At 41.4% G+C, this 25,127-nt stretch overlaps 3 protein-coding genes and 1 long non-coding RNA gene across 5 annotated transcripts; 3 read left to right on the forward strand and 1 right to left on the reverse strand.

Moving 5' to 3' along the window:
* Window positions 1-1,040: 1,040 nt before the first annotated feature.
* On the reverse strand, window positions 1,041-7,058 carry LOC108902745 (G-protein coupled receptor family C group 5 member C). Of its 2 annotated transcripts, XM_018704737.2 has the most exons (4): window positions 6,302-7,058; window positions 4,347-5,350; window positions 2,073-2,176; window positions 1,041-1,988 (listed from the first exon to the last, which is right to left on the reverse strand). In XM_018704737.2, exons 2-4 carry the CDS (start codon window positions 5,323-5,325, stop codon window positions 1,890-1,892), a joined length of 1,182 nt encoding a protein of 393 aa, XP_018560253.1. In that variant the 5' UTR covers window positions 5,326-5,350; window positions 6,302-7,058; the 3' UTR covers window positions 1,041-1,889. The 2 variants fall into 2 exon arrangements, with proteins under 2 accessions (XP_018560253.1, XP_050930052.1); XM_051074095.1 differs by lacking the exon at window positions 6,302-7,058 and having other exon boundaries at window positions 4,347-5,909.
* LOC108902746 (uncharacterized) lies at window positions 2,192-4,318 on the forward strand. The gene is made up of 2 exons (XR_001964134.2): window positions 2,192-3,346; window positions 3,464-4,318. It is a non-coding gene; the product is annotated as an uncharacterized LOC108902746 (long non-coding RNA).
* A 2,814-nt stretch (window positions 7,059-9,872) lies between the features above and the next one.
* btbd17b (BTB (POZ) domain containing 17b) lies at window positions 9,873-14,091 on the forward strand. Its single transcript, XM_018704736.1, has 3 exons — window positions 9,873-10,134; window positions 11,580-11,865; window positions 12,257-14,091. Exons 1-3 carry the CDS (start codon window positions 10,041-10,043, stop codon window positions 13,329-13,331), a joined length of 1,455 nt encoding a protein of 484 aa, XP_018560252.1. The 5' UTR covers window positions 9,873-10,040; the 3' UTR covers window positions 13,332-14,091.
* Window positions 14,092-14,263: 172 nt separating this feature from the next.
* On the forward strand, window positions 14,264-25,037 carry LOC108902699 (dual specificity mitogen-activated protein kinase kinase 6). The gene is made up of 12 exons (XM_018704662.2): window positions 14,264-14,605; window positions 18,304-18,373; window positions 18,816-18,864; window positions 18,986-19,099; window positions 19,360-19,479; window positions 19,580-19,696; window positions 20,359-20,410; window positions 20,521-20,648; window positions 21,261-21,338; window positions 22,206-22,345; window positions 22,618-22,663; window positions 22,932-25,037. Exons 1-12 carry the CDS (start codon window positions 14,587-14,589, stop codon window positions 23,007-23,009), a joined length of 1,011 nt encoding a protein of 336 aa, XP_018560178.1. The 5' UTR covers window positions 14,264-14,586; the 3' UTR covers window positions 23,010-25,037.
* Window positions 25,038-25,127: the final 90 nt, after the last annotated feature.

The raw sequence follows: 25,127 nt of genomic DNA on the forward strand, positions 1-25,127 counted from the left end.
ACATGGTTTAGGTTGCTAGAAATGCTAAGAAAACATTATATCAAATGCTTGAATGCTCTGTTTTGTTTTCATTTGGATACATTTTTCCTGTTGACAAGCCGTGCTGCCTATCTGCATGTTATTTTGCAGCTCTTTGCACCGGATATAAAAACTGATGCAAACAGCTGTGCACACTGGGCTCCAAAGGGTGCAGGCACAAGACATTACAGATTAACATCTCAACATTTGCACATGTGTGCTGTTGTACATTTCTGATCCAGTTTGTGAGCAATTTCCTCTTTCAGCAAGTGTCCATAGCTGCTGACAGTACAAGATGGTGGGAGTAATTGGGAGTGAGCCTACTCAGCGTGCTGCTAGGCAGCCACAGCTCACTCTGAAGCGCTTAAAAGTGTGTGTGTGTGTGTGTGTGTGTGTGTTAAATTATATGTGAATAACTGTCCCTCTGTGTGTGGAACTCAGGGAAGTGCTCGTCAAGTAGTTGTTCCTGCTAATTTGTCTAAAACTAATTTGTCTCTTACTTACATACACCTGGTAGCATTTTATGGTTTCAGTGGTTAAACCACATTCAGTCAGTTAATGGATGATTGTGCTCATAGTGTGATTATTTCTGTCCACTTGGATTGTTATGTAACAAACATGCATGCTGTGAAGGCTCTTGGCAGACTTTTACTGCTGCTTCTGTCAGACAATGCAGTTTCTATCACATATACCAACAAATGTCATTGTAATACTCCAAACTCAAAATACAAGCACATCCACTTGGTTGAGACTGTTGCAGCTCTAAATTCAAACTAGTAAACAATATTATCACTCTCATTGCCACCTAAAATAGTTTTCTGCCTTACTCAGCAGTATAAACCCATATTCCATAAAATGAGAGCAAATTGCTACTGTTGTTAAAGCTTATCAGCCAAAATATGTAAATGACTGCACTAGGCAGTGTAGCCAGTAATTCACGTGATACTTCCTCTTTCAGTATCCGACAGCTGCTTCATCTTGAGTTGTTACCTGTTACAATCTAATAAACAGCCTTACAGGATTTAAGTAACCCTTTAAAAGCTTTAATAAGTTTAATAAATTTACTTAAAATTACATTTTTATAAATCCAAAACACTACAAAATTGTATGGCTTTCAGAGGAAGTCTGAATCACAACGTCCTTTCACAAATGAACAAAATGTGTTATGCACTAACCAACAGATTAACAAATTACAGGCAGCAGATTTCTGACAAAACTGAAAAAAATCATATTGGTTATAATGTAATCAAAACTTAAAGTCAATGATAGACATTTACTTTACACTGCACACAACTAAGGCTAGTCTGTTAAACCACTTTTCTTTTAACTCCCTGTTCCTGATCCTTGCCCACTATTGCTCCACCACATACCTACAGTAGGTCAATTTGCCATTTACATTTTGAAAAAGTAGAGAGAACAGGTTTTTTTTTTATAGCAGAAGGCATAAAACACTATTAACCAATTTAGTGAGAATGGAAATGAAATAGAGGAGCTGAAGCAAAACCTTTCCATATGGAAATCTTCATATCGGCTATGAATACACTAGCCTCTACAAGCCACCCATCTCCAGTCATTATGGTCTGTTATTATTGGCAGATAGCCATTGTACATACAGGACAGCCAAGTAGTGTATAAACAGAGAAAATAAAACAGAAGGAAAAATTAGGATGTCTGTGAGAGGAGCTACGTCATATTTCACCAGATTCACAGTTTTTATTATATATAAAGGCATCTTCCTAAGGAAGAGAAAGGGGAGTTACATTTGCTACTAACTCTGATGCTAAAATAAACCCCTGGCATAGAGTTATTACATAGCTATAACAACTCAGTGTGCAATGTGCTCTTGACAGTCTGCCTGCATGTGACAGTTCTTAGGATGTTAAGGAGTCATCTGAACGAGGCAGGGAGCTGCTGCTTCCTTGATTGAAAGAGGGGGCTGTGGGACGAGAGAGCATTGCATCTTGATCCATCTGTAGAAACACACAGAGCAGTGATTATTTCATGCGTGACTACAAAGAGATGTCTTGTAGTGTAGAGTATTGTAAAGCACTCACCTTTGTTAGACCCTTGGTGACTAGGGCTATTTCAGTGGGCTGGTACACACAACTTCGTAACTGGCCATTGTAAGCCCCATATGGAGACACTGGCTTTGAGGGAACTGATAAAGAAAAGGTGGAAGAAGATTGACAAAATTGTGAACATATTTTTAGTTCTACATCAAAAAAGGGTATAGAGATAGAAATGGTACACTTTTAAGACATGTGTTTAAAGAAGGCACTTGAACAACAGCCTCTGTGGCAATGGAGCAGACAGTTACCCAGTATTGACCACTTAAGTGCATATGCAAAGACCACCATCCACATCCTATCCTACCCAACCTTTTTTAAATATGTGATTGTGTCATACTCAGACACTAAATTTTCCGTTGAGTTGAAAATATCAATAACAGTACAGATAGTTTAACAACCTGAAACTTCCAAGCAAATGCTGTTTACAAGTAAATAAAGTACATTATGTAAAGACACTGTAACTGTGATAATATGACTTCTGTTTCCAAGTGAATGATGATGTGGCTTCGTAATATTGGCCAAGGACACAACCTTCAGAAAGTAGATCATACTATTTTTCTAAAAAGGAGCATGGTGCATAAATGGAACAGAAAGGACACTGCAAGTCCAGGCTGATTCAAACCTAGTCTGTACTTATTTGTGTTCTTGGATTGATGTTGACGAAAAGAAGTTTTCTTCTTTTTTTGTTTGTCTTTCTCCTGACAAGTGTCACTTGGCTGACATGATTTCAGCCAAGAAACATCGGAGCACCTCAAAGAATCACACTTAGAGCTAAAGAGATGAACATGGACTAAAAGGCAGAATTCAAAATAACCAATTTGGGTTTTAAAAAAAAAAAAAAAAAAAAAAACTGCAATCACGGTGTGTTATTGTCAACAGCCGGGAGCTGTTAATGTGTGTGAGGGGATATAAACAATGATGACTGAACATTTTGGCCTGCCCGCAAGTTATTATTCACATGTATTTCATTGTTATTCTTGTTGACAAGATCTGGTTTTGAATAGACTGACAAATGGAAAATAGCAGCAAAACTGTTTCTGCTTTGTCAAAAATAGAAGCAGCAATCTGCCAATTATTTCACAATCTTGTCCTTTGGCGCAAGAGGCAGTACCTCCCATTAGCAACATTGTTCCACTTTGTTATGTCATATTGGTTGAAACACTCTTGCCAGACTGAAGTGCTTTCTTGTCCTGCTGGTTTATTTTTGGTTCTGAGGTTTCAGCACCTATCTACATGGTACACAACGAAGTACACCACCGGTAAGTATCACTAAAATGTTAACGTTAAGTAATCACAAATCTTGTGTATCTTCTATACAGTTTTATTTGTTTTAATTCATGTTCTAAAGTTTAATCTTATTGTTGTGTGCCCTTCAGCTAAACTTCTCTAAGACTGAACTCTTCATCATCTGAACCAAGGTCGCAAGAAACCTGTGGCCTCCAAGGATCATTGTCTGGCATTGCCATCCCTGCAGACAAGGCATTCGCAGTCCAGACTGTTCTCATTTGTGGTTCCCCAATGGTGGAACAAGCTACCAAATGCTATCAGAGCAGGCGCGTCCATCGCTATCTTATAACATAACAATCTCACATGCTGTAAAAGCACTTACTATGCGCACACAATCACCTTCTTTGATTTAGCACTTTGCCTTATTTAATAGATACAGTATTTAAGTCCTGGAGCTTTAGTGTTGTCATTCATTTGTAAGTTGCTTTGGATAAAAGCATTGGCTAAATGACTTAATGTAAATGTGAAAGAAAAGCAATGAGCAATGGGTTTCTTCTTGAATGCAAATCTGTTTAGGTTGACTTCATGCAATGTCCTTGACACTGTCTGTCACTGAAACACCAATTTCAGAGGCACTAATCCAGACATTTTTAATGCACTTTCGCATAAATAGCAAATTCTGCATGGCATTTTACAAGGACAACCACTGCTTCAGTTTATTCAGTAACATACTCATGCTCTTGTACCCTTCTCCACCTCTCTGAAGTCTCGCAATCTGGCCTCTGACTTGTTTGGGAAATTCCTTGCCAGGTCAAAACCGAGAAAGCTGTGGCGTTCATGGGTTATTTTATAACCTTATTCATGCATTTATCCTTAATTAGAAACTACCGGTGTATTTAAATTTGTTTCTGTTTTAATGATATTGCACTAGGGTGCACTCAGTTTTGTTTTATGCTGTATATACAGAGGCTGAGTACAATAATAAATTATTACTGTCATATTAATCATAGATCATAATGTGTTATGCTGTACCTGTTGGAGGCTCGTCCATAGCAAAAGCTTTATTTTCTATGTACACATTTTGTTTAGGTGGCTCTGACTCCTTAAGGATGTTGTCATAAACCAGGCTCCTGGCAGGATAGACGTGTTCTCCATCAGGGGGCTGCTCCTTGTCTGGGTCCTCCTGGGTCAGTAGGCAGATTTCTGGGATGGTGTAGAGGAAGAGGAACACCCAGGCATTCGACACCACGGCTACAGCCAGAGTAGGCTCGTCCCAACTGGGATTACCAGCCACTCTATTCCCATGGATGTACATGACAATCCAAGTTACCCAGATAACCACGGTGCAGAGTCCCGTGACCAGAATGAAAGCCCCATCTCTGCGCCATTGCTTGTGCTTGTGGGTCAGTGAGGGCACAGCCATCAGCACCACAGCCACCAGCAGAACCATTACATAGATAAGTGACATCACAAAGTCCATTTTGTCAATGCTGCAGGACAGTTCAGGGTCAACGACACCGCCGAGTGGGCTCCTGACCACGGTGATGATAAGCCACTCAGTGTTGATGATCACCTCAACCAGCCACAGACCCAGGGCTCCCAAGCATAGCATCCAACTCCTGAGCCCCCGGCCTCTCCGCTCCAGCAGAGCAAGCCACAGCCCATGCATCGCCAGGCAGGCTAGACACCCTGAGAACAGTACTCCAAACAGAAACCTGCGCGCAGCACAGCTGGTGGAGTACTGGCCCACAATGAAGGCAAAGCTGAGTCCAAAGAGTCCCAGAGTGCAGACCAGAATGCCTGCCTGCAGGGCCACCATACCCTTTCTCTTCTTGTCCGTCACAAACGGTAAGCTGGCCATGAGGATGACGAACAGGATGAAGGAAGTCACCACACCAGCAGCAGCAACAGCTTCCACCACGACCCCCCACACTGTAGTCAGGTCACACAGATTATAATATATGGAGCTGATGCTGGACCCACATCCTTTTGGAGCACTGGTAGGGTCCATTGCGTCAAGGTTGATTTTCCTTTTTCTGCCACAAAACACATTGATTAACTGGAATTGCCTGTGTGTTTATTTGCATCCCTGATTACTGAAACAGGTGAGCTCAGGTGATGTTCAGGCTTTGCATGCACCTGTAAGCAAAATATGCTTGTGCAGGTTATTACTGTGATGCACCATAGTAAACAAACAGTATCATCCCATGCACTGGACCCGGTGAACTTTAGTTTTATAAAAACTGATCCCAGATGTCTAATGTCTTGCAGTGCAAATTGTAGCCATTTAATTAGATTAAAGTTACTGAAGAATCCAAGAATGACAATACGCTGCCTCCCCTGCCTTTAATTATCATTCTGTAGTGGATTTTAATCACAGATCAGACACAACTACACAATTTAATTTAATATTTTGCCATGAATATTCCCCACTCAGCATCCCTGCTTCATGTTCCCTACTCCGGTAGATGCTGTCCTACTGGTGTCATTCACTGGTCAGTACAATTTAATTTAAAACTCAAGTTGTTTTGTATTCGATTTTAATTCCAATAATTTCCCATTGTCCGTTTAATAATATTTTCTTTTTCAACATTAAAAAAAAACTCCACAGTTAACATGCAGCCTTAGGTGATCAAAAGATTTCATCACTGTCTGATGAAAACCACGTATCTCAGATTTGGTGATTTTGAAGTGTTGCTGTGAACTGAAATAAGTTATTGTGTAAGAAAACCATTTACAAACACAAATCATTACCTATGACAAAACTAAACATTTTGGAGATAAACGGTTTTCACAGGACAGCGAGTAATAATCTTATAATAATTTCAGAATGGCACAGTAAGAGGTCTCAGGCTAAAATCGTCATAAGTTTTACGTTAGCACACCATCGAGCAAACGTGACAAAGGCAAACACTGTGAATGTGGTAACAGGAGTATTACAGTAATAGAATAAGTCTGTTGCAATTTTCCGTCCGGGGACTTCTTACCTGGACCGATGAGCAGCTCCAACAGGTGTGTCAGGTAGATGAACTCCAGTGAAGAGTGAAATGAAACTTTCCTGGTCCGAATTATATTGATGTAGAATTTCCTTTGGTGATTTTCAAGCTCCTAATTAATTAATCGACCAATTTCCGTGCGTTCAAATATTCACTAAGTAAATCCACGGTTTGTTTCCGCGCTCAGTCATGGATAGTCCTCCATCCGCCCTCTCTTTCTCGTTTGTCACTGAATCATATTATAATCGAGTCGCCGGCGGTCACGTCAAAGTAGTTTCATTGTGTAGTTACACTTATTGTTGTTATAATTATTAGTTTTATACAGATGTAATGCTTTCCTGTAATGACTCAGCTCGGACCACTCTGCCTTTTAATCCAGCCCCTCGGGTGTTTGCAGCTTTGCATATTCGGTGAGATTAGTACCCAGTCTACTTACCTTATTTGTTTCAGGAGGCTTATGCGCAAACAAAGAGGCCACTCACCTCTCAAGTGACATTTCCACTCGTATGCAGACTACGCAACATTGTCTGAGCTGTGACCTGACATTCAGTGACTTTGATTTCTAACGCACTGATGATGGATGATTAATGGCTTTCACGGGTTTAGTGATTAGATCAGTTTTGTGTTTAAGACTTTAAGGGTGATTTCATATGAAATGATCAGCTGCTGCATATACAGCAGCTTACTTATAGGAGATGGCCTACTTTTGATTTATTAAGGGAAATGACCTGGATGCAGTTGTTCAATTTAAGAATAATTCAACTCCAGTGTTTGCCAGAAAGTGTAAAATAAAAGAATAAAAAAGAATAAAATGATTTCATGCACAACAGGTCTGAGGGCTCAATTCATAATTTCTCTCCCCTGTAAAGCATAAGTACTCCTGTCAAGCCATCATCAGAGGAGAGACTGTGTATCCAGTTTGCAGAGCCACCTGGTGGAAAATGTAGTTAAAGGCGAGGCCAACGACTATGTTTTTCAGTGAAACACAATCAAACCAGATTACACAACAAAATAGATCTTGTTATCGACCTGTTGTAGGCCGTGCCACTTAACAGCCATTTGATAAATAAGACCATTGACTGATGCTATTGATTTTAAGCTTTTAGAAGAAAGTTATGCCCCCCTACAGATTATCAGATCAACATCTGAAATTTGCTGAAATACTGGGGTAAATATACTAAAATGTTGAAAGTTGAAAGTTAAAGGCAGCTCTTTTAAATGCAGTATTTTTTTTTTTTTTTTTTTTTTTGGTGTGTGTTTGCCCTATTTGCTGGTTGTAGATGTGAAAAATTACAATGAATATGTTTGCAGTCAGATTAGTTTTTGTCTTTAAAAACAAACCAGAATATTTCGATTGTTTTGTCAGTCACAAAACTTACTCTCTCTTATTTCCCATAGTTGTAAAATATGTAGTTTGTAATTAGAAAAAAAAAAAAGACTGATGCAATTTTAGATGCTTAGAAATAACGTGAGACATTATAGCAGAATGCAACATCTCTATTCTATAGGTGTTCTATACATTTTTCTGGTTATTTTTACTCATTTGCATTCATCCAAGCATTGTTCTGGAGACCTGGTTATCTAGCGCATTCCCTCCAGGTTCAGCACAAGAGTAAGGTCATCCAGGACGCCTTGCTGAAGCTAATTCTGGCATGCAGCCTGTACTTAACGTACTGTTTATACTGTGTGATGGAGCCCCCTGTGGTGGCATCGATCCCTCAATGGATCCTGTCCCGAGGGGTGCTCTCACAAACCCAGCAGCTTGTCAATCCACCCCTTTGCATCGCAGTCCTGTTAGCGGATTCTTAATAGGAGCTGATCTCAAAGGAGAAAGCAATGTGACCTTAATGAAGGACATGCCCTTTTCAGATCCACACATGAAAGGGCTCTGGGTTTATTCTAATTTTATAGCCACACAACAGTTGCCTGAATCATGTTTTAGTATATACTGCTACACCTTGACCTGCTAAATCAACTGCCTTATATATAGAGAATACAAGACTCCTTATTTGCCTTAATACAAATGAATTGCATTCATAGAAAGCTGATGCATCTTACTGTGAATCTGTTTTCATTCTCTGAAAGTAAAACAGATAGCAGATGCCACCATATATGATCCACAGTGCCTTGTCCATGTTGTCTAGTCCAGTTTGTTATAGCCTGCTTCATTAGGGCACCTCAGCACCGCTCTCCTCTGAGAACCTGTCAGGTTATTCATAGCAATGGCTCAGGTTGGGGTCTCTCATAAAGTCTTTTCTCCTGCGTTTTTACTTCAGCCTGGCAGCCCTCGGGGCTTCACCGCAACCCAATTCCCTCTGAAATTGATGTCTCTTCTTGTCTGTCTCACAGTGAGCATGGTGGAGCTGGAGCTATTTTAAACACATTTACCACATTGCAGCATGTTAGTATAACTATTGCAGCTAGACTAATGGCCTGGTCTGAAATATTGATTTTTTCTTTTTTGATTTTTTTTTTTTTTTTTTTTTTTTTTTTTAAATATCAGATCCATATTTTTGCGTTACTTTTAAGAAGATTTTAACAGAGATCTCAGTATTGACTGACCCATCTCTGGCTGGCAGATCAATAGCTGAGTGGTAAATAAAGGCTCAATTAAGTGGAACTGTAAACACCTCTTTAAGGCCTCAGGTCTTGACCAGAGGCACTGTGGACCACTGTCACAGCGGCCATTTCACTCCTGTTGTATGCTAGTTAGTGGGAGTTATTCTAGGATGCATGATTTACTCATGTCATGTGGCTCACTTATGTCATTATACCATTTCATATTGATTATCATAGCTCTGCAGTTAGTACTGTGTGTTCCCTGCCACTGACAGCGGCATTCATTAACTCCATATCTATATGGAATGTATCTGTATCACATGCGCTTAATGATGCACTAAATTTTTACTTTTTACATTTTTTTTTAAAACACCTAGAACTAAAAATGCATGTATTTCCATCTCAGCAAACTCTACATGGCCATACAAAATCCTGATTGGCAGTTGAGTTTGATAAATAGTGCTTGTTGTAAATTGATGAGCAGACCCAGCACCAATGAAATTATTAGTCCCATTACTTTGATTAACATCCCATCAGAGAAATAATTGCTGTCAGATGAAAAACTGCTCTATAAATGGATCATAAAATTTGATTGACTGCAGTTGGTCATACATATTAGAACCTCAATTGCTTTTGGCAGATAGTCTCAGTGGCAACCTACTCTGATTAATTGACTAATTAAATACCATTGATTGGGCTTAATGTAGATATCATAAGCAAAATTTTGTAGTCCAGAGATCTGTTGCATTCTAAATGCCATTTAAACATGAAACTGTGTTATTATTGATTGTTGATAGTGCCTGACCCCCTTGACTTTTAAACAAAAAAAGAAAAAAAAAAACAACATTAAGCTGAGTCCTTGGCTGGCCCTGGTGCTGCTGATCAATGCCATGTAATGCCATCCAAAAGGGAGAAATTCAAAATCAAAGCTGTCGCTATAGCAACGCCCCTGCCAGATTCCACCAATCAATGGAGTCCGTGGGGTTGCGAGATGCGCCAGGGAAAGGCCAGCGTCCTACATAAAGAGTGCGGGACAGGGAGCCGGGCGGCACACACAGGGCAACACACCTTTCTGCGAGCACACGACAAAAAGGCACAGCGGCAAGAAGAAGGGTCAGGAGAAAGAGTGGCACAGAGAAAAGGAAGAGAGGCAGGGAATAGCTGAGAAGACATGGTACGCTCACTTGAACAAGGGATCCCTGCCTGGGTCTATGTGGGCACCCTGCTCCTCTTCATCCACTTCCACTCTGCCACAGTTAGAGGAGGTAAGATAACAAATGGCATCACTAGTTTGGATTGTTAGCTTTTAGAGAGTCATCTCACTTTTGAATCTTTTTTGTTAATAGCCTACATTGTAAGTGGAAGCTGTATTGTTCTATTTCAGTCCAGCTTCCCCCATACTGTCAGTGGGTAGTAGGGCACAGCATGAATGTGTGGCTCGCGCCCAGCCTCAGGGCAGGGGATGGGTATTTATCTATTCTACTCATCCTGTCCTCATCTATCTGTCTGCTGGGTGCAGGGAAAGACAGACAAGTGCATTTGCTGCCTGGCTTTGTGCCGGCTCAATAATACAAGCACTAGGAGAGGGGAGCTTTTCTCTACTCCTTAAAGAAGATCTGAGTTTGACTGATTTTGACCAAAGCTATTGAAGGCCACATTCCTTTGCTGTCAGATTAGATTTCATTTGAAATTCCTCGTGAGCACAGACTCATCTAATCCTAGATATTTGGGGGGATAAAATGTTTTATTTAATGTTTTCAGCTCTTCTCAGCTTGAGTGGAAGAGACACTGAATCATTCTTTATTCATTACTTTTTTGTGTGTAATTTAAATTGAATCTGTCAGATGTTTTTTTTCTTACAGAATCAGAGAAAAATAAATCCTACACATGAATTTGGTGATTTTTCAATTCGGCTGTACTGTGCCAGAATCATTTGTCGGTACACACCTCTACACACATCACCATGCTCAGCTGGCACAGGGTGCTGGCTGGCTAATTGGAAAAAGGTTACTTTGAAGTGGGTGCACTTGATTGTGGTGGAGAAATGAAGACTGTGAGGCATCCCAGGGAGCCAAGTGCGCTCCCCCTCCTGTGTCTCATTAAGCCCCCAGTAACAGGCCAACAAAGCTGCTGATGGCTGTGGCAGTGCAGAATGGAAACAGCAGCTTGTCATGCTGAGTCTTTCATGTGTGATTCTCCAGTAAAGTGCCACTTGTGCTTACGCTCAAGAGGGCCCATAGAAGCAGCCATCTGCAATGGCACTGCAAGCTCAGGATTCTTTTTCTGAGCACCTGGTGTCGGAGGTTTTCTGAGTCAGCCACCTGGCTGGTTGCTCGCTTTCTCTATTAATTGAAACCAGGAGGATAGAAGGATGTGCAAGTCTGCTATTTCCATGACACATATTATCAGTTGTGGTTCAGTCGAAGGGTTAGGGAGCGCTTTTCCAGTTCTTGCGGTGTCAAATCTGAAATCTTAGAGAGCAGAGTCAGGTTGGTGCAAATTATAGTGCTGAAAATAGAAACTAAGAAAGATTGTGAGGTACTATGTGAATAGAGGTGAATGAAAATATTCTTAAAATGTCTGAAAAGCTAATACCGCATAGATAGCTGCAGTTGAGAAATATCCTCTGCATGTAAGCAGAGGAAATTGAGAAAGTGTGATGACTATGTTGCTGTCAGGTGTTGCTATTCTCCACTTTCTCTTTCTGCAGCTGCCCTGAAGCAGGAGGTGGCACTGGACAATGGGGCCACGGTGCTGAATCACTCCATGAGTTTGGTGCAGCGCATGGAGACCCTGCTGGCCATGGGGAACGGCAGTGATGTCACTCTCCGCGTGCAGACCATCAACACGGATGAAGTGAAGGTGATCCAGGCCCACAGCCTGGTTCTCACTTTGCAGAGTGACGTGTTTGAGGAAATGCTGCTCAGCCGCAACAGCAGCGCTGTGGTTTTGAGGGAGACGCCCGACTGTGCAGCTGTCTTTGACAAGTTTGTCAGGTGAGGGTGACTCAAGATGTAAGCATTTTAGAGTTCATCAGGTTTAATTAAACAAAAACATTCAAGAAATCGCAGAGTTGCTTTTGCAGCTGCCTTTGTGTTTTCCACAGGTATAAAGTTATAGGCCTTATTCACCATTTTGCCTCTCTCCTTTCTATTTGGAGAAGTGAGATCCTCCATCTTGTGAAATATTCTAAAATTACGCCTGCTGTTTGAGGCTCACAGTCAAATATCGGACAGTGTGGGTTTTTCAGTGACTCAGATATGAGGAGAGAACACAGCTTCAAAATACAGTATGCCTCAGAAAAAGATTCTTTTCTTATATCAGTGTTTACCAGTGTTGATTTTTTTTTTTTTAGATGACTGCTACAGATTTTTTTTTCTCTTTCAGGTATCTGTATTGTGGTGATGTCTCAGTGCGGCTAGATCAGGCCATTTCTCTCCATAAGCTGGCCAGCAAGTACCATGTGTGGGGCTTGCAGCAGGGTCTGACCCAATATATGACCCAGCATCTGTCTAGTGATTCCCCCACAGGCCATGTGGTTGGTTGGTACAACTATGCACTACAAATTGGGGACATGGCCCTGCGGGACAGCTGCCTGCAGTACCTGTCCTGGAACCTGTCTTCTGTGCTGCAGAGCGGAGAATGGGGCTCCATCAGCGAAGACCTGCTCCTTTCCTTGCTCCAGCGCTCTGACCTCATTCTGCAGAGCGAGCTGGAGCTCTACGAGGCCCTGGAGGCCTGGATTAGCCAGAACCAGCCTGTCAGTATGACAGTAGAGAGTGCCCTGAGGGCTGTTAGATACGGCATGATCCCCCCTCAGCACCTATTCCGTCTTCAGAAGCAGTCCGCCCTCATGGTGAAGTATTACGAGTCGATCCGTGATCTCCTCTATCTAGCATTCCAGTTCCACTCTGCCTCACCTATCCAGCTGGCCAAGTACTTTGATGTCAACTGCAGTATTTTCACTCCCCGTAACTACCTTTCCTCCTCCTGGGGTTCCCCTTGGGTCATCAATAACCCCACCCGTGATGACCGCAGTTTCAGCTTCCAGACCCAGCTGGGGCCCAGCGGCCATGACTCCAGTAAGAGAGTGACATGGAACGCCCTCTTCTCCCCCCGCTGGCTCCCACTCAGTGCCAGGTCAACCTACACAGAGCTCGGTGCTATGCAGCCAACCCGCACAGATGGAGGTCGACCTCGCATCATTGTAACGCCGGCCACTTCTAGTCCAGACTTTGCCGGTGTGAGTTTCCAGAAGACAGTGATTGTAATGGCAAAACAGCAAGGAAAAGTGGTGGTCCGCCACGTCTACAACTTCCATCAAAGCACAGAGGAGGCCGGGGATTTCCTGGTGGATGCTGACCTGCAGCGCCGTGCATCAGAATACCTAATTGACAGCTCCCTCTATCTGCACATTGTAATAAAACCTCTCTACCATACCCTTCTTGTCGCTAGGAAATAAAGGCAGGAATTTGGTGTGGCCTCATCATCGATTATTCACCCTCCACCCACACAATCACACTCACATATTTCAAAGTACACTCATATCACAAAAACATGTTTATGTGTCAGGTCTGTAACATCTCCATTGTTGAATAGTTTGTGCATTTTATTGTCTTCCAACTATTTAGCAAGGAGGTGTCTGGTACAATAATGGACTTACAATTTAACGGCTCAGCAGTAATTATAACATCAGTGATGGTAGGTTGTATTTCATACATACTAAAAAAAAAAAAACACTTCACTGTACTGTATTTGTTCAAGTATTTTATGGTTTGACTGTTTGTTCCTTGAATTTATTAAAACTATGTAATGGTTAATGTTGTTTGCCTAGGTACTATAGAAGTTTTGCTTTAAAATAAATTGTTATTACTATTAATTTCATGCATTTAACATTTCAGCAGTCAAATTTAGATTTCTAGTTCATGACTCTTATATCCTGTGACATATACGTATATACATGTTAGCTGTTTACATACCAAAATGTGTAAATTATAGTGCAATCCCATTATTAGTGTTTCTTTATATACTCTAGTTGACTTGCAAGACGATGGAGCCCATTGGTATTGTTTGTTTTTTTTTTGTTTGTTTTTTGTTTTTTTTTTTCTCTTCTTTACTGTTAAACAGGTATTTTGTCTAGCTTTTAAAGCAACTACACCAGTATGCATTTTCCTGAAACAAAAATGTTAATAAAAGACAATATGATAAAATATAGATATATATACATGTCTGTTGTGGCCTCTAATTTCAATTGATGTAAAATTAATGGGGTGTGATATTTCGGATTAGTTACAGTAACTGTTGAGAATAATTTTGCTCTCAGAAAAATTAAATCACAGAGTGCAAACTGCATATCCCATGATGCTTAGCGAAATAGAGGCAGGAAATACGTCATCACGTCTTTGGAACCTTCAGCTGTCAGACTTTGGCCACCCTAAAAGTACAGGTTTTGTTAGCAAACTAACTCGAACTGTTCAACCAGCGCCGAGTTTATTTAAAGTTGTGCATTCAATTGCCAACTAATCTTTGAACGCGCGAGCTGGTGATCGAAGCAACAAGATTGCACGAAGACGAACCATCTTGTTTTAATCGCTGCTAGTATTTGCACGACAAGCCAGCGATCCTGAGCGGGTGTAAGGGTAGATGCAGGGAGGGAGGGAGTAAAAAAAGGCAAAAGTCTTTGTGCTTCCCTTCCCCCTCATCAAAGCAAAGGGGAAATGTCTCTGTCTAAAGGAGGTAAGTGGTGTTTTTTTCCACTCTGTTTTTCCAAAACCGCCATGCATACATTTCAGTTACCGAGGTGCAGTTTGCGTGGAAGTAGTTTAGCTAGCTATGTTTGAAAAATGTAACCTTGCCAGGTGGAAGACTTGCATGTATAAGAGGAGGAAAAATAAGCTAGCCAGCATGTCTTTTCTGCTTTTTATCATTATGCGAAGTCTGTAGACATCCTGGTGTCTGAAGGTATTCATCACAGACCTACTGGTAGTGTGTTTTTTATTGTTAACATTTTAGCTAAACGGTTACACTCGCGTTCCTTCGTTTTAAGTTCCCGTGCGGTGGTTAGCTAACACACTTTTCACGACAATAAAGGACTTTTGCCAAGCTGTAATTATCAACCAACTTGCCCCCTAAAGCTGGAATTTACCGCACTGAGATTAGTTTCTCCCTTTCGGTAAAGTAAAGCACACTGGGACCACAGGTGTTTGTAGTTTTCGGCCTCATGACTCATCGATTGCGTTTGGGTCCTTTTTGGTTTGGCCAGTGTGTTAGCGCAAAAAATATTTTTAGCGCCGCGTCCATGAAAATGCATTTTTTTTCCTTCTCCCCCGGGTGGAAATTCCTTCATTAAAAAAATAAAAATTAATAACAGGCAGTGATGCCAATGAACCAGGGCGCTATCACACACTTGGCTTCCGCCTGTCAGTCAGTCAGTGAGGTGAGAATATGCTGTGTAATTACTGTACTCTGCTGAATAAAACACACACCTTGGAAAAATCATTGTCCTTCCTCTGCGTCACACACACACACACACAACACGGCGATGATGATGTCAATTTACATTTCAAGTTCACCGCTTGTGCTGTTACACAATCATACTAGCGTTACCATGGTCGGGAGTACACACCGTTTTGAGAGGGCTGTGCAGATTGGCTGGGTGCTGCTCAGGCAATCACAGCCTTTGGCCTACCATGGCATGTTTTGACTTGCAGCACCAATACCTAGCGCAGCCTCTCTTTGTTGACAGTTCACTGGTTGCAAGCAGGCACTCCATAGCTGCTACACAGGTTCTGTGCAGTTATTATTATTGTGTGCACTAAAGCAGGCCCAAGGTGTCTCTGTGAATGTGCCTTTTTTTTCTTCTTCCTTTCTGCACACTACGAGGAGTTGTGCCTTCTCTGGTATTGCTGAGGCATGTTTGGAGGTTGGATTCTCCCTAACAGCACTGATAGGGTGGTGTGGAAGATTATCTGTGCATGAGTCATCATTGTCTGTATATGGGCGCACTCTGAGGCCTGGAGCTTTCTGATGGTGACTTGCCACACAGCTATTGACACTTTGATCCCATGTACAATCCAGAAATTCTTCTTCACATGACGTATGTATTGCTGCACTGTGGATATTTTCCACTGAACATCGTCGGTTTTCTAAGAACTGCTGCATTTCCTGGAAAAGTTAACCAACACACTGCTCACACAGCATCAGCATAAACACTGATCTGATTAAGATACCATGATCAGTGCTTAAAATGAAAAAGTGCTTAAGTTAATTAACCTCTTCCCATGTGAGGAAAAATGTCTGCAGGGTGAAGATTTGTCATAAAATTGCAGAATGCAACTTGTGCCATATTGGATTAAGGACTCAGATCATTTCTGAGAAAATGGTATCTGTGTACATGTATTTTTCCTGTGCTGCCTCGATATACTTGCAGCTGTGTCTGATGTCATGGCACTATTGTGTGCTATTAGGCTTAGTCTGAGGACCAGGCAGGTCCTTGCAGCAGAAAGCTGCAGTGAAGCTGGCCTCAGTTGGCCCGAATGGGGACGGTGAGCAGGCCAAGCGAAGTGACATCATATTTCCCAAAGGGTCCCTGACAGTTGTTGTGTTTTCAGCGGATGTGTCCAGTCTGACTGGCCATGAGTCATATCCCACCCAACAGCCCTGGCCACAGGGTCACTGCACACACCGCACACTGGCTCCCCAAACAGGACTGCTTCCTGAGAGGGGTATTATAGTATTTCAAATCCATTAATACTTCACAGCAAACACCTCTAGTGGTAACTCACTCTTAAACATAACATGCAGTCAATTATCCTGTAGCAGAAAAGGATTGTTAAATATGTGTAACAGCTTGAATAAAACATGTTTGGCCTGTCAGATGCTTTTCTCCTGCACCACAGTGTTTGTGTCCTACTCTAGGTTTGGTTGCATGAACAAAATGCTGTCTTATTTGTCAGGTCATTGGAAGGCTTTGAGTGCTCATAATTTATCCTACGCAGAGGAAATGCAGAATCTATTTTTGACTCGGCGTGTGTGAGTAAATCACACTTCAATCTCTCCCTACCACGTGAAACTATCGCAGTCTGTCCAGACACAGTAGGCCTATTTTAGGGCTGCAGCACAAAATGGACCTGTCTGACGTCTCAGTGATAGGGCCATAGAATCTAAAATCTTGAAGCAAAACTTCACTTCCCTTTCCAGCTTGATCTAGCAAAGCAGGGGTTTGCCCAATCATACTTCCTCCAGACTGGAGCGTTGTGACTCACTCATTGGTAAATACAACCCCGCAGAAATAGTGACAGTTAAAAATCATACCCACTGTTGCTAACTTTTGCTGCTTTTTATAAAGAGCTGTTGCGTTTGTTCCAAAGAGAGGGTGCCCCGCTTGTGCATTAAACCAGTTTCTCAGAACTGGGGTGGTATCATTACACTGCCTGGTCTGACCCCGTATGCAGCAAGAACAGGAAATAAGTAGCCAGGTCTAAACTGTTTCTCATCATATCCCAGTGGGTGAAAAAAATCTGGCCAAGTAGATAAAAGGTCAAGAAAAGTGTTCTGTTTTTCCTTTTGACCTTGCAAGAAGAGCAAACATGCTCAACACAAGTGTCCGTGTCAAGAAGCGTTGAGCTGTTTTTCCTGTGTTGTTCCTTGTAAGCCCGGTAGCTGTGTCATTCTGGCAGAGGCTCACAGCCCCTTGTGGGAAGTCCCAAACGCTGCTGGTAAACTGTGTTTATGAATGGACCGCTGTCACTGATTTAACACAGAAAGGTCCTAGAGCTGCACAGTTTACAGCACTGTACTCCAATTATTCAAAAAATGTAACAGAGCCTAAACTGAGATAAAACAGAAAAATATATTGATGGATGATTTGTTAGCAGTGATTGTAACAGGGAGGGGGAAAAAAAATCATGACAGGAAGGAAGGCCTGATTCCCTTGCCCCCCACTCCCTGCATTTGAGTCATCATACCAATGACGATTAGTCATTGAGTCCACCTTCTTTCTGTTGCAGGGCCTCAGCTTTGAGTACACCTAATCTCCAGTTAGATAACAGATAATTTGCTGTGGTTTCTGTCAGAGGTGACTGCAAATCGATTGTAACCTTGAAAACACACCTTACTACCAGAATAGAATAAAATCTATCAATAGGCCAAATGTGGATTTATGAAAACAAGCAAATACCCTTTAGCCAACACTACGTGGTCTGAATCAGAACTTGGGATCTCCGTTGTGGCCAGCCTCGGTTTTAAACTCAGAGTAATGTGCAAATGGGCACACAGGAGTCTGTAGCTGTGAAGTCCATTTACCTTAGTCCCTCTGCAAAACACTGCAAACTATACTAGCTTGTGGTTGCTTCTAAATATAGCTTTATTGATCACTGTAGATCAATCATTGTGCTGAGAAGGTGGTAATGGTTTTCTAAATTCTTTTCTCTAAGGGAAGAAGAAGAACCCTGGGCTGAAGCTGGCCAAAGAAGTGTTTGCACAGCCCCAACCAGCAGCAGCAGCGTAAGACTCCTTTTTACAATTCAGCAGTGATGACACCCATGCTGTCCCAAGAAAGCTGCAAAATTAGAGCCCGACTGATAAATTGGCTGGGTCAATATATAAGCCTTTATTAGCTTATCACAGAGTGTGTACACCAGCATTGGTGTATATGCCGGCCAGTAAAAAGGATACTAAAGTGGAGTAAAGGGAACTTAATTATCAACCATCCTATCATATTTTTCTAAGCTTTGCATATTTGTGTCAGACTCAAAATTCCCATATTTTCCCACGATACTTGTCATTGACTTAAATCATAAATTGCTTCAACTTAATGCTATAAATTGTTCTAATAAATATGCACAATTTCTCTTAGCCTATGAATATACCATTACTGAGTATTGTGACATCAAAACTGACCACACACTGTTGCTATTGTAACACATTTGTTGCTCTCTCCCTGCAGGCCCCCCAGAGATCTTGACTCTAAAGCTTGTGTCACAATTGGAGATCAGGTAAAGTTGGCTCTGTATTCCACTGAGACACACTGTTCTATTTTTTTTGTTTTGTTTTGTTTTTTTTGTTCTGCTGAGCTGAATACATGCATTAATGTAACGCCTGTCTTCCTCTGTCCAGAACTTTGTGGTGAAGGCAGATGACTTGGAGCAGATTGCCGAGCTGGGGAGGGGAGCGTACGGGGTTGTGGACAAGATGAGACATGTGCCCAGTGGTGTTATCATGGCTGTCAAGGTAGGCTGGGGAGGCTGCTGCTCAGGTTACCTGATTTGGCATCTGTGTGAATGCGCCATGCTTTTAAAATAGAAGCCGTGACTCATAGATACATTCAACATATGAGCTCAACTTGTAAACATTCGGGTCAAACCTGTCAGGTCTGTGACATGTTATATTGAGGAAGAGGGGATGTTATAGGACACTGGACATCATTTGATTTAAGCTATATCCACCCTGTGATGAAACTGACAACCCACCTGTGATGTTTGTGTTTCCAGAGGATTCGTGCCACAGTCAACACTCTGGAGCAGAAGAGGCTTCTGATGGACCTGGACATTTCTATGAGGACAGTGGACTGCTTCTACACTGTCACCTTCTACGGCGCACTCTTCAGAGAGGTGAGGCCAGTGTTCACATCTTAAATCATGAATCATGTGTGACTGCTGTCACCACCTGTCATCATCTTGTTTCTTCCTTTTGGGACATCTGTTTTGTCAGGGGGATGTTTGGATCTGTATGGAGCTGATGGACACTTCCCTGGATAAGTTCTATAAGAAGGTTATTGAGAAAGGCAAAACCATCCCTGAGGACATCCTGGGGAAGATCACAGTAGCAGTATGTCCTGTCCCATATTTTACTCCATAAGTGTCATATTAAAGGAATAGTTCAACATTTTGGAAAAATATGTTTGTACAAGATGAGAATAATTTTTATGAGTTTTATGGGAGTTAATATGCTGTAGCTGTTTCAATAGTCAGGCGTGGTGACTTTCTGGACTCTTGTTATCACAGTGAGGTTGCCAGGCAACCAGCAATATAGCTGTAGACACTCTGGATGAAGTCCTGGGCAGGTGGATAAACTATAAGTGTCATTTTTATGTTTTTGTTCATATATAGATTAAACAATGAAAGAAGTATAGATTTTCTCATCCCATTCTCAGAAAGAAACAAATTAGGTTATTTCCTAAAATGTCAAAATATTTCTTTAGAATGGTAAATATATGCCCTAAAAAATCAGTCACCCATTTTTCTTTTGTATTTTATGTATATTTCGGAAATATACAAACAGTATGAAGCTGTGTTCACTGCATCTTTGCACGTTGTATGTTTGTTGCTTCATTGAAAAGAATGTGATTCCAGTGAAACTACATCACTAAACCCAACCAACAATAGACACACTATAAAACAAAATATGAATTTTGTTAATATTGTTTTCTTGATATGCTTGTAAGACACTCACAGAAGTCAGTCTTTCAATTTTCTCTTTTTACTCCACAGATTGTCAAGGCATTAGAGCATCTGCACAGTAACCTGTCAGTGATACACAGAGGTAAGCGGATGAAATCGTCAGTGTGTGTAGTTTTCAGTTTTCCTGCTGTTGTTTCTGATTGTTGGTTTCCTCTCTTCTCTCATCATCCTCCCAACAATGTCTCTCTCCAGATGTGAAGCCCTCCAATGTTCTGATCAACACTCAGGGCCAAGTGAAAATGTGCGACTTTGGCATCAGTGGCCACCTGGTGGACTCCGTGGCCAAAACAATGGATGCAGGCTGCAAGCCCTACATGGCGGTAAGTGAGGACTGGGGAAGATCATGGAAGAGATTCCTGGTAGAGGGCGAGCTGAGATTTAGGAAAGGATTGTCTAGAAATTTACTGAGGGATTGTAATGCTCAGAGGCCTGGCCAATGTCAATGTCTGAGGTCTTTGAAACACTCATCAACTGGCGTAAAGCCAGAAATCCACAGACCAGGAGCTACTTTAACCGTTTTGAAATTTGGAACTGATGGTGATCAGGCCTCTACTGTCCAAAACCCGTAAACTCTCAAACCTCTTGCCTGGAATGTAGGCTCACAAAACCGGTGCATTGTAAGTAAATCCTCTGTGAAAAATATATTGTAGCTGCCAGATTTGTTCGTAGCCCAATTACACACTCATCTTTACATGACTTTTTGATTCTTTCTCTCAAGTTAAATTCAAATCTGAAATTGCTTTTATCACTTCATATGTATTATTATACTTATTTTTTTCTGTCTTTTTATGTTTAAAAGAATGCATTTTAAAAACTGTAAAGAACCTTGGTACTGTAAAAATTACAGTATAATCATGTTTTATAATTATTGATCAAGTTATTTTTTGATAGTGTTGATATTTATCCCATGTTGCCTGTAATTTCCATTTCAGCCTGAGCGGATCAACCCTGACCTCAACCAGAAAGGCTACAGTGTCAAATCAGACATATGGAGTCTTGGTATCACGATGGTGAGTTGTTCCTCGTGACTGTAACTGTTGTTACGTGTTGTTCTGTGAGATAGTAAGTGCTTTGATGTGCGTTGCTACCATCAGCTTATTTCATATATAACACTAGTGGCAAATACTGAAATGTAAATATTGGCTTAGTCTTATGCAATCACTTTTTCTCCGTAATCAATATAATGATAACAAGGAATAAAACATTAAAACTTAATTTAGGTAAAACATTAAAAGCTTACTCCATGTCAGTCTGCCCTCTCTATAAAACTATATCTCATCAGATGGTTACTCTCCATATTTGCCAAACAATGTCAAAAGAGATCCCACTGCAGGCATCTCAGCTTTCTAAACACAGCCCAGCACTAATGCTGAGTCATGGTGGCCTTTCACACCTTTGATACCTATCATATTGTTGCCACACCATTAGTAGTTCATGCTGTCCTCGTTTAACATATAACATGGCTTACAGATTTTCTTTTTTTTTTTATTTTTACTTTGAATACATAAAGGAGTTTCTCTTATGTCTCATGTATTGAATTTAATGCTTTTGTAGTTTTAGAAATAAATTAGACTGGTCTGTTTTTTTCTTAAAAATGCATATGTTAAAACTCACATTACCTTCTCTGAATAGTCCAAACACTGTTGCATTTAATTATATGTGCTACATAAAAGAAACATTAAAATGTTTCATAGTACAAAATCAAAACATATTGGAAATGTCTAAAACAGTTTAGAATTGCAGTTGAGAGTCATTATTACTCACCCAGCATTTGCAAATATTGCACAGAATAATAACCAAAATCCTAACAGGTAGTCATGAAATTGTTGCTCTAACATGTATGATCGTATTTAAATTGGCCTTCCTCTGTCTCCTAGATTGAGCTGGCCATTTTGAAATTCCCCTACGACTCATGGGGCACCCCGTTCCAGCAGCTCAAACAGGTGGTGGACGAGCCATCTCCACAGTTGCCCGCCGACTGCTTCTCTCCAGACTTTGTAGATTTCATCTCCCAGTGGTAAGCCTCATGCTCTGCGACAACGTTACGTTCCTCAATTCACCTTGTTGTCAAAAAAAAAAAAAAAAGGCAGCAATGAAGCCCAGCAGGGGTCAGTGTTTGCTCTGTGTTTACCAAAGGAGGTGCCATATGAACAGTATCTGTGGAGCTCCAACTTGTCTTTAGATGATGCTTATATATTTGACTATTTTTAGATATGGTTTCATGTTAAGTTATACTGTTATATTTGCCTTTTTCCTCTCTCACGTTTGAATTTATTTCTTGTTTTTCAGCTTAAGAAAGAGGCCAAATGAGAGACCAGCTTATACAGAATTAATGGTTAGTAGTTACTTTTTATTTCTCTTAGCCCAAAAGACAAACTAGTGTCATTATGTGCTGTGCTACTTTGTCACCGTCAACATCCCAACTGTAATGTTTATTATGCTCTGGTTCTTGCTTTTGACCACAAGAGGCCAGGCTTACCCAATTAACCCACCAAGAAGATGGTGTGTGTTTTTCACAAGTAGATAACATAGGCATCATTCAGCTAATTTTATATTGTTCATCTGCATATTAATAACTATGTGTTTGCCTTCTTTTAATGCAGAAACATCCATTTTTCACCCTGCATGACTCCAAAGAGACAGACGTGGCCAGTTTTGTCAAGGTCATCCTGGATGACTGATGGGCTCCCTCCGGGCTCCACCCCATCAGGGTAGGCGGGACCTCTCAGCAAACGAACCAATGGCCTACCTTTTTCTTTTTTTTGTTTTGTTTTTTTTTTTTTTTTAACTCACTGGAATGACAGACTCTCATGCACCCACACACAACAGGGCGGGGAGGGGGGTGGGGGGGTGACCCAAAGACTGACAGCAGCCCAGCAGCACTGGAGTGGGAGAATGGTGGTAATATGAACTCGTACAGTCAACTGGAGAGGTTTAATTCACTCCAAGCTTCCTGTGTGCGCAGTTATCCATCACGATGAATATGAACTGAACCTGATGTTTTTTTTGTCTTGTTCTCCTAGTCCCCCCCCTCCCCTATCTCTTTTCAGAATGGACAGAGCCAGCCATTATTTTTTCGTGACACATATTGTATTAATAATTTGAATTTCATCTGCAAAAACCAACAGTTAATGTGTATGTTGTTGCATATTGAAAGCTATATTTGCATATGCGTTTGTATGTTCTCTCATTATACAGAGTTTTGATACTGTATATTGTTGACAAGTGTGAATTTTACCGGACTAGGGCCTTATTTGTCAGATGGCATCAGGTGAACAGTCTGACCTGGTGCCGCCCGGAGGCGACTGGTCAGTGCAGGGGCAGAGGGGAGGGCTGCAGTTGTCGCGGGCTGGGCCGTGGGAGGTTCCAGGGCTGCGACAGAACATGTAAGACGTGTCAAAGGTCACATTCTGGGTGAGAGAAGTTGCAAGTCATTCCTAGATCGCTCTGTGGCGCGAGGCAGGAATGTAAGGCGTCCCATATCATCAGTGATCTGAGGCGTAACCCCTCCGTACTCCTCTTCTTTCTTGGGTATTAAAGAGCGGGTTCCAGTGCTGCCATTGTTACTACCTGGAAGTATTCAGGGGTTGCCTAATCAAGCTCACAGCTTTATCTTTTTTCTGTGTGCCATTTTGCAAATCGTTCTCATGAATTACTGCATTAATTGTCTTTTTCTCTTTTTTGGACTTGTTCAGGCCTGCATTTTGATTTTATTTCGGCAGCATTTAAATTTATTCTTCCCTTTGCCTACCTTTCTCAATTCTGGAGTCAGCATAGTCTTTTCATATGAGGCACTTATGTTTTCTTTTTTTCTTTTTTTTTTTCCAGAGACCTTATTATGCCTTACACCGACAGTATGGTAGGGAAATAATTTATGTGTTAAAGATGTAAATACTATCTCCTTTTTTAATGTAATACGGCACTGTCCCAACTTGGCAGTGTAGATGAATGGTAGAGTGGTTGGTATTAGTTAGTTTTAATGCAGTGTGACACGCGTACACAAACACTTGTACTCACAAGGCCAGCTGACTGTCGTACACCTATTTTGGACTGATGTGCTGTCAGGCGCCACTGCTCAGGTTTCGGTGCTCTCCTTCATGAGGAGACGGCCTCCTTTTTTTTTTTTTTTCCCCCTCCCCCAGGTCGTGCTCTTCTTGAGTGCTGGACCGAGAGCCTCTCTTCAGTCCATGGTGGGCAGCCATTATCTCTTCTGTCAGACCATACTATGCAGAGCTCCTTGGACTCATAACAAGAGGCCCTGGCCATGTGGCAGTTTCCCCACTCCAAAGTGTTCAGAGACTGTGATGATGATGATGATGGTGGTGGTGACGATAGTGATGATAACTGCCGTGCCCTCTGTTCATGGCTAGCACTCATTGCCTCTCTGGTTTACACTGTAGTGCGACCTTTATCAAAAGTCAGTGAGTTAGGAGTATTTATGATTGTGAATTATAAGGGAAAGCTAGCAACACCACAAAGAAGCTGCTGTTATTTTTTGTTTTGTTTTAATTTTTTTCCTTCTTTAGTTGGCCTTCTTTGGATGGCCATTCCCTTGGTGTGTAAAAGTGAGTTTTTACGCTGATCACAATGAGAATGGAACACTTGCTCTACCTCTTACTCCTTCACTCTATTTGCCACCTTTTCATTGGGTGGGACTGACAAACTTGAACTATGGAAAGACAAAAAAATAAAGGCTTTATTGTTCATTACGTCTGTTTATAGTCTTCATGTCGTGATCGCTGCAGGTTTAGCAATAAGCAGTCTGTGTGGGTAATGCACAGAAGATGTTCAGTGCAGTA

This window comes from Lates calcarifer, linkage group LG11 (genome assembly GCF_001640805.2).
Source record: "Lates calcarifer isolate ASB-BC8 linkage group LG11, TLL_Latcal_v3, whole genome shotgun sequence".
Lineage (NCBI taxonomy): Eukaryota > Metazoa > Chordata > Actinopteri > Centropomidae > Lates > Lates calcarifer.

Bases quoted from the DNA above. Each gene is read 5' to 3' on its own strand.
- LOC108902699 (XM_018704662.2), top strand. The intron at 19,480-19,579 runs GTGAGGCCAGTG...CTGTTTTGTCAG, and splicing joins ACGGCGCACTCTTCAGAGAG to GGGGATGTTTGGATCTGTAT. The intron at 19,697-20,358 runs GTATGTCCTGTC...TTTACTCCACAG, and splicing joins TGGGGAAGATCACAGTAGCA to ATTGTCAAGGCATTAGAGCA.
- btbd17b (XM_018704736.1), top strand. From the start codon at position 10,041: ATGGTACGCTCACTTGAACAAGGGATCCCTGCCTGGGTCTATGTGGGC. The intron at 10,135-11,579 runs GTAAGATAACAA...CTCTTTCTGCAG, and splicing joins CTCTGCCACAGTTAGAGGAG to CTGCCCTGAAGCAGGAGGTG. The intron at 11,866-12,256 runs GTGAGGGTGACT...TTTCTCTTTCAG, and splicing joins GTCTTTGACAAGTTTGTCAG to GTATCTGTATTGTGGTGATG.
- LOC108902745 (XM_018704737.2), bottom strand. From the start codon at position 5,325: ATGGACCCTACCAGTGCTCCAAAAGGATGTGGGTCCAGCATCAGCTCC. The intron at 2,177-4,346 runs GTACAGCATAAC...TTTCTTTATCAG, and splicing joins TATGGACGAGCCTCCAACAG to TTCCCTCAAAGCCAGTGTCT. The intron at 1,989-2,072 runs GTGAGTGCTTTA...GTGTTTCTACAG, and splicing joins TCACCAAGGGTCTAACAAAG to ATGGATCAAGATGCAATGCT.